The sequence below is a fragment of the Poecilia latipinna genome, unplaced genomic scaffold, assembly GCF_001443285.1.
Source record: "Poecilia latipinna isolate Pla-1442-1.1 unplaced genomic scaffold, P_latipinna-1.0 Scaffold42, whole genome shotgun sequence".
NCBI lineage: Eukaryota > Metazoa > Chordata > Actinopteri > Cyprinodontiformes > Poeciliidae > Poecilia > Poecilia latipinna.
In genome coordinates, this window is record NW_015112658.1 from 465,095 (window position 1) to 474,178 (window position 9,084).

The following is a 9,084-nucleotide window of genomic DNA, read 5'->3' on the forward strand; positions in this document are numbered from 1 at the left end:
TTTGTGTGAAAGATTTGAAGCATGCCGTAAAGAGAATGGTGTTAAAGACGCATCTTTTTTGCAATAATACTAAGACGCTTGATTAATTCAGAGTGTTTTTCAGCGCTTCATCAGCTTTGTTTTAAAATGTAAAGGTGGAGCCTTGAGGTTTTTTTCAGCCCTCCCCCCCTTGGGACAACTCAGTCAAATGTAAACAAGAGGTCTGAAACTCAAAGGATAACCCCAGTTGTTAACCCCTTAGTGACTGACAGGGGGGCATCGCTCATGAGCTCAGCTGCATGGCTAATAGCCCAATTAAAAGCATACCATACCGTACATTATCCTAGGGGGAATAAAGACACAGTAGATACAGCGGTGTATGTTACGTGCTTGAGCGCACACAACCGTCTCTCATGCATATTTCGTCCGTTTCACTTTTGTCTCCCCTTTTTGCTCATTCGTACACACACACTTACCTAATTAACGTCTTCTCAGATTCGGCCGTGTGTGCTAAGCACCTCGCTGAGAGTGGTCCTCCTGGGTGACCTGTGAACTGAACAGGGGCTGCGCTCTCTCTCTCGCTGCTTAATGATGAGGTTATGGTGGGTGGTATTGGATGAGAAGGCCATTACTTTATTCCTGACCGTCCACAGAGGGAGCTGGGAGGCGGTGGAGTTGGGGGGGTGGGGGGCCAGTGGACGAGAGCTGAAAGTTCATGTACAAATATGCCTAATTATTAGTTTGTTTGTTTTGTTTTTTTTGTTGTTTTTTTTTTCCAAGAACAATGTGGTTTCATACAGTAATCTTAATTTACATTTCGCCGTTGCTCCACCCTCATCATCTCCGTCTGTCTGTGGGCGACCTGTAGAGGCTCACCTGCCGTACTCCCACACAGCCGACAGATTCCAGCAGGCCTAGTCCTCCGACGTGTGAACACGGTAAACAATTATCCGTCTAGCCCAGAGCTAGCTCCAGAACCACCGCGCAACCACCCCTGCTCTTCCCCCATCCTCCTCTTTCTTTCACCCGCTCTCATCTTTCCTCATCTTCTCGCGAACTGCGGCTTAAATAGAATGTTAATTTGGACGGAAGATTTTCAAAGACGAGCCACTTCCTTTTCATCTTAGCGTGCACCACAAGTTCACCAACACAAAATCGACGAGCTCTTACGAGAAGGAAGTTGTTGTTTTTTTGGGGGGTTTTTTACTCCCTCTTCTCCTTTCTCTTTCTATTGTCTCCTGTCTTGTCTCTAAAAAAGACATGAGAGATCGGTAAGAAAAAAGCTGGTGACTGCTCGCCGTCCAGATTCTGTTTTTACAGTGAAATGTTTGTTATGAGAGCTGCCCGACCAGTTCAACGTTGACTCCTTCGTTCAGGTTTGTGGAGTCCCAAGTAAAATCATCACGTTTTTTTTTTTTTTTGTTCTCCCCCCTTTTTCGACAGCTGATTGCAGAGCTGCAGACATCGGTATGCGACTCTAAAGAAGAGGCTGTTCGCCTGAAGCAGGCAATGGAGAAGCAGCTGAAGGAGGCCAATGCTCGGTGGGACGAAGAGAGACAGGCGATTACCCACGATGCCGAGCAGGCCAACAAGGTTTGTGCTGGCAACTTCTTCGCAGTTGCGTCTGATCCAGAGATGTCCCAGTCAGGATATGTTCTCACTGATGAAATGAAATGACATCAGATTTAGATGGTGCTTTTTAACTCTCAAAACAAAGATGCTTTACAATGAAATCAGTCATTTCCATTGACACACGCATTCTCACACTGATGATGCAAGTTACCAGATTATATTCACAACTGCCCTGGGGCAGCCTGACATAATACAGGTTAAGTACCATTTTTGGACATTTGCAGAGACTGAGCCCTAATCTGATGCGACATTAAATTGATTAAAATCATGACATTCCCTCCATCCTTTCTTGTTTGTATCCTTCCTTGAATCCTGTCCTGTGTCTACCATTTCCTTTCTCCTCTTTCTGCCTGTCTTCATTTTTTTTTACTGAACTCTTTGTTTTATCCCATATGCCTTTCTTTTCCTTTCTCACATTCTTTCCTGAGTTTTTCCTTCCTTCCTTTTTTCACAGGGTCACTCATTTTGTCTATCTGTGTCTTTTCTGAGTTGTCCTTCATGTGTCTTGCTTCATTTATTTATTCTCTGTGCCCTTCCTTCCATCCATCCATCCATCCATCCATCCATCCATTTTCTGTACACCCTTGTCCCTCAGTGGGGTCGGGAGGGGTGCTGGTGCCTGTCTCCAGCTAACATTCCGGGCGAGAGGCGGGGTACACCCTGGTATGCCCAGTCTGTCGCAGGGCATGCCCTTCCATCCTTCTTTCCTTACTGACTTTTCCTTGATTTTTCAACTCTTTTTTTCTTTCTCATACCACTCCTTCTTTTCTTCTGTCCTCCATAGTGTCCTTTCTTTCTTCTGTACTTCAATGCATCCTTCTTGTGTCTTTCCTTTCTTGTATCCTTTTCTTTTTTCTAGTTTTCTTTCTCTCTCTATTTCATTTTTTCCTTTTATCTTTATTTCCTAATTTCTTATGCCGTTTTTCTCTTCCCTATTTCTGTCATTTATTGTACTCTTCTTTTCTCTTGTCTCTTTCTCATTTTATTTCTGTGTCTTAATCCCTTCCTCGATTCCTTCCTTCATTATGTCCTTCCTTCTTGTCATCATGTTCGTTCTGCAGCTTCTGCAGGTTCTATATTTCCTTAACTGTGAAAATCATTGTGAATTTTGGAAAACAAAAAAAAGCTATTGTTAGACAAAACAATAGTTTTGTGAAAGAGTTTTTTAAGCAGAAAAATAATGTGAAATGCAGCTTTTCAAGCCAGACCTGCAAAATGCAACTGACTTCATTGCTTGCTGATTGTGCAACAACATGTATTAGGGTTTGAATTTCGTCAAGCAATACTGATGCCTGTTCTTTTTGGGTTTAGGGTTGCATCAGAACATCCCTAAATTTCTCAAATAGAAAGTGCAAAGTGTCGCTGTGTGCTTCTTCTCTTTGTTGTTTTAAGTAAACAAATTTATCAGCTCATCGTAAACGTCCATAATCTTTTAAAATAATATATTATCATTGTGTGAAGGGTTTCATTAACATGAATCTAAATAGTTTTACAAGTCAGCTTTCTTGTAACCTGAGTTGGCGTGAGGCTATTAGCCTTCTAGGTGTTGCTTCTTGTGTTTTCATATGTATAGTTGTGGACATTTACCCTCAACTGTGTCAAGTAGGGGTTTGTCTGCAAACTTCATGCTTTAAAAAAAAAAAAAAAAAAAAAACGTCCTGTCTGGGTTTGACTTTAATAGAGTAGACACGGGTCACTTGTTCTTTTGTTAGAGCCCACTCACTGTTTGCATGTGCTTTGTCGTTTTTATGGCTAGTTTCAAACTCCATAGTGTCTTTAAGTGTCTGAGTGAAAGTTATATATCCGCCTGCTGCACCCCGTGCCTTGATCATCACCGTTACTCTGTTTTACAATTTAACTTCACACTCGGACTTCAGTCTTATAGGCTGTGACTGTTTATGTCCTAAAACACAACCTAATTCCCCTTCAGCCCCTTTTAAAATGTATAGACAAAGCAGCAACCAGATGAGTTTTCGGACATAAGGTCCTTTATTGTGCATAAAGCAGGCTGGAAGACAGTTGCACTGGCAGTTGATTGGGTGTGGCTCCCTAAATAAAGAGTTGTTGTGTCTGGTCTGGGATCAGTACATGTTTCCAAACACAACTTAGTCTGTTTGTGGCCGCAGCTGCCTTGTATAGGAAGTAGGCAGGTTTGTGAGCCGACCCTTAGATCTTTGCTCCTTGTCCAGAGTTTGCTTTTTTCCACAGCCTTTCATTTTACTCCACAACAGAAAGTAACAACCATATCCCACACATAGGGAAGGCTTCTGTTTTAATCTAAGTATGTACAAATGCAAAGGATTCATCAGAAAAGCATTATTCTGTGACAGCCAGAGGCAATTGCTTGTTGAAGTATAAAGTCACAAATTTGACAGATTTTCAAATTCAAAAATTTGTTTAGATATAATTAGTGTAGTAGCTTCTGTAACTTTATTTAATTGATGACAATCAATACAATCAAGATATATATTCCTGTCATATTATTAATTTAAAACCCTTTTCTTATGCTCAATTAAATTCTGCTGGGGCATATTGAGTTCACCAGTTTCCTGCACAACACTCAGCCCGTACTTGTTTTGGTTTGTAACTCACAGTTTTTATCATTGCACTCACTTTGTGCTATGGGCTGCAAAACTCGTAGTATTCTGCCACCACCATGCTTGACACTTTCGGCAGATGTTTGTGTGGCAATACATAGATTGAGGATTACACACTTGGGAAATGAGATGAGCGGTTGCACAATTTACATTGTTTGTCACACCAACTAAGGCCAACTGAATGCATTGTACTGTTGAGCAAATTCTTGTGTTTCTGACACTTGAAGGGATTACCAGACATAACAGTTGATGGCAGTAATCCACCAATTTATTGTGAAAATGTTGAGAGGAAAAGAGGATGAGGAGGAAAAGGTAAAGAAATGTAGACGACAGTTAGCTTGCTGCTGATGTTGTCTTCGTCTTTCGATATTTTTGTCCTCCACCCTGTTTTTTATTGGCTGTAACACTTGCTTGCAGTTGTATCACTAATCAGCTCCCATTGTGTTTGGTAGACTGCCCACTAAGGTCAGTTCTGTTGCTTTTTCTCACATTTGCAGATATTTTTCTTTATCCTTCGCAGCAGGGCTAACTAGGTAGCATCCCCCAATTAGAAAAGAGAAGTGCTGAGCTGAACAAGATGGCAGTTGGTGTTAGTTCAGTATTTGGAAGCGTGGCCAACGCACACTGAACAGCTTTGTTCACTTCCTCCACTGCCATTGTCATGATCTGTGTTTATTTTGAGTTTTTCTATGTTTTCCTGTTTCCCTGTGAGTCTCTGTCCTGTCCTCCCCGATTGATCCCCAGGTGTGTCTCGTTTCCTTAATTACCCCGTGTGTATTTAAACCCACCTGTTGTCTGTGTTCCTCGTCGGGTCCTTGTCGTTTGTCAATGTCTAATGTCTCAGTTTTGTATGTTCGCTCCAGTAGAACTGTTTAGTCCTGGATAGCGTTAGCTCTCGTTTCAGTCCTGTGTATCAGTTGCTACCGGTATTTGGCTGTGTGCCTGTCTTTCTGCCGTGCTGCCTGTTTTTGGACTGTGAGCATCATCATTAAATATATTCATCTTCTTCATCACCATAACCTGGGTCTCAGCGTCTCTCCTCACCACCTACAACCCCACTTCATGACAGCCATTGCAGAAATTACAGGCAGACTACAATTCTAAAACAGCACAGAAAATCAGTGTCATTGTTCACACTCTTATTGCTTGTAGTCTACACTGACTACAAGCAATAACACACACATTTTGTCTTTTGTGTCATAAGCTGTTACATTTCTCTTGGCATCAGTGTTATGAGCAGACAACAGCTTTCATTATCTGTGTCTTCATTATAGCGATCCCCTTGTGTTAAACGCCAGCTAATGAGATTCCAATTAATGCTTGAATAATTTAGTGAAGACCAGACTTATGTGTGGTGCGAGAGAGGGGGTTGAGATGACCTAACAGGTAATAAAGAGGAGAAAATAAGGAAGTTACAGAAAGATTTAAAGCATCAAGTAGCTAAAGGAAAGAGGCGAGGTGACAAACAGTGTTTGAGACTAAAGGCAGGGGGAAAGAGCAATGAAAGGATAGAGGAAGTGTAGAAGTTGAGACAAAAGGTGGGGAAAGAAAGGAGCGGCGGAGAGCTGTCAGTGGGCCATCGGAGTTAGTGTGTCGCCTGCTGACATTGTTTCCACGCTGCTCACTTCAAAGGCCTCGGATTATGAAGAGAGCGAGGGGCTTCAGACAATAGGGGGGGAAGAAAATAACATCAAAGTTAGCCGCACATTTGAATTGGGATAATCCCGAAACAGTTGCTCTGAATGCATGCTGCACTGGATCAGATGTCCTTTCCCCCCCCCTCTCTTTAGCAGCCCCATTCTGTCGTTTCTAACCTGAATTTAGCTCCCTCTGTGGCTCTGCTGCTGCTGGACCTCTTAAATGTGGGTGTTAGCTGCACAGACCTTTGCGCATCATTAAAGCCCTTTTTTAGTTAATCGGCAGTAAAGTTAAGTATGCTCATTATCTTAGTTTTTTGTATGCGTAATGTTATTACTGGAGGAACACATTTTTTTGATAGTTATTGCAACGGTTTTCTTGTCTCCATTTATTACACTTTTTGGAATGATCTGTTCATTCGTAAGTATTATGATCATATAGGATATTCCTCTGGAATTGCTCTGTTGGGAATGTATAGGGGAACAAAAATATACACATACAGTTGAAACTAGATATTTACGTATTAGTGATACACCAAATAAAAGGACACATGCACCTTTTTTCTTGCTGTCTGAAGTTAAATCAGACCAAACGTATCTTGTTCTAGGTTAGTTAGAATCACCAAAATAATTCCCATATTCTAAATCCCAGGAAACCCAGTGAAAACATTTTTTTTCTGTGAATTCAAAAGTTTCCATTCAAAATGATTACTTTCTCTTTTAACAACGAGGGAGAGCTCAGATGATCATGTGAAGGCTTTGGGAAACCCCTGATTGGTTAACTGACATATTTGAATTAGAGGCACACCAGTGGATGTATTTTAAGGCCATGCCTCAAACACACTGCTGTTTAACACAATTGGAAAAGGCAAAAGAAATCAGCCAAGATCTCAGGAAGAGAATTGTGGAGCTGCACAAGTCTGATTCGTCCTTGGGAACAATTTCCAGATGCTAAATCTGGTTCTTAATGTTACAGCTTGGGTGCATATTGGTCTGCCAAATCCAGTGTTGGCTTTGTTGGCAAAAGGACAACAAAGTCAGTGTTTTGGTGTGGCCATCAAAAGTGCACATTTTGTGTATATCCGTAGTCTTAACAAACCGTGTTTTCATTCATGTGAGAAAGACGAAAACGTAGCATCCACGATTGATGTCTGTCCTGTCAATATGTTAACTTTCAGTTGTGTGCAGCTGGAATCCTCTTTCTTTATTGCAAATACAACATTTACACACGGTGTCCTGCGACAGAAAGCGTTGAAGTAAACACAAAATGGCTGATCATTATCCCGCTGAAACAAATGAATCAGAAATGCTAAGCACTCTCCAGCCATTAAAACCAAAGTACCATTTCTTTACTAGGGCCATTATCTGGGATAAATACCTACCCTGATAATGTGTTTTGGCCCACATAGATGCTGCCTAGATTGTAAAGTGTACTCTACAAGACACATCCTGTGTTTGGTTGCCAGTTTTAATTGTCTGATTTCAGTAACTGGTGTCTCCACATGTTTTTTTTTTTTCTTTTCATCTAACAAAGAAAAAGTTTATATGCTGGTTCTTTGATAACATGTTTCAGGTTTTAATGACTATCTTCACAGATTCATGCATATAGAGTATGAGTGTGCATACGCCACACCTGACTGAACTGAAGCCGACATTAGCCTGCCAAGAGCAAGGTGCACACACAAACACCTTGTGTCTTTTCTCTGGCACACCCTATCTTTCCAACTCTGTATCTCCGAACTCGTTCCGTCTCAAACTCTGCTTCTGCACTCACATTCGCAAGCACACGCGCTCACCTCGCCCTGCCAAAAGGAAGAGGTGGCTGGTGAATAAACAATGGCACTCCGCCCATAGTGTCACCCGCCTGGGCTTTGATCAGCACCGCTGTTCCTGCTCCCCACAGCAGTGCTTCCTGTCTTTCTACCTGCTGAATCTTTTCCATGCACGCACGCACACAAACATATGCACACGCTCCCACCTGTATAGCCCAGTGGTTGTGGGCCCACATGCAGCCTCCCCAGTTTTCTCCTAACTCGGGTCCTCAAGTCTTTATCTGTCTGTGTCTCTCACACAACAGGCCTTTGAGTTAGTGCCCTTTTCTGGGCACTGTTGCATTCTTGAGCATACACCTTCACACAGCCTGTGTCACACACCCACATAGGAAGACAGACTTTTTGATCCCAGCACATCCAGCAGCAACTTCTGCAACGAGTCAAAGAGAAGGTCCTGGTCCTCTGGGTGAAATGACAGTAGACACGTTACATAATGCAACAGTGACCATTGTCTCCCTGTGTTTGAGGATGAGAGGGAATATATAAGGTGTGCTGTTGCTTGTGCACTACACAGTGTGGTCTTTGTCAAACTCAGTCGATGTAGTCTTTGTGAACTAGTTGCTGGGCTTTTGTGCATGCGTAATATTAACAGGGGGTCCTGTGTGCACACATTGAGCCACACAAACGTGCGCCCACTTTCGCCGCGGCTAGTTGTAGCAGCTGCAGCTCGTCTGTAGTTGTGTGGTTATATATGCATTGGTTTCTGAGAGGGTTGAAAGGATGACTTTGCCTGTGGGAAGGAATGGCAGCACTGGATCAAGAACAGGTGTGCTGGATCCACACTGCTGGAGAGGCAAAGAACTGCTTCAAACGTTTTGTGTACGCAAGCGCGTATTTGTCCGCTCCCCCCGCCGTTCCAGTGTGCATCCACGTCCTTCAAAACAACCGCGAGATCTTTGCGTCAACCTTGAGCCGAGCGCTTGTTTACTAAAGTTTCTCAGCCATCTGTGTGTCAGTGGCTTTGTTCTTGTTTTGCTTTTGTGAATGAGCACAAATGTGTGACAGTGTGAATTTATATTTAGGGCTGTTATGCGAATTTCACCACATTAGTGAAGCCTTGTGCGTCTGTATGTCATGGAAAATGCCCTTCATTTAATGTGGACTACAGCAGAAAATGCTAGAGAGGTTAGTGGTTTATGTTTACCCTGCATTTGACAGATTTTGTCTACATATATGTCATGACCTTGCAAAATCTGATATCAGAACAGCACTTTGTGTATTTTAGAGGATATGAAGATGCATGTGGTTCATTTAGATAATTTAAGGGCAATAAAATTTATAATTTTAACATCTTTCTATCTCCCCTATCTCCCTGTATTCCTTTTTTATAGCATATGTGATACAATTTAACAAGTTGTGGTTCTTTAAATTGGCAAGTTTGGTATATATATATATATATATATATAT

General features: G+C 42.1%; 1 protein-coding gene across 3 annotated transcripts in view; it reads left to right on the forward strand.

The window, feature by feature from the left end:
- The window catches only part of cep112 (centrosomal protein 112), a 138,281-nt gene that overhangs the window by 106,759 nt on the left and 22,438 nt on the right, over window positions 1-9,084 (forward strand). For all 3 annotated transcript variants that reach the window (XM_015048268.1, XM_015048283.1, XM_015048274.1), the window contains one exon: window positions 1,423-1,572. In XM_015048268.1, coding sequence (XP_014903754.1) covers window positions 1,423-1,572 — 150 coding nt within the window. The remainder of the gene's footprint in view (window positions 1-1,422; window positions 1,573-9,084) is intronic.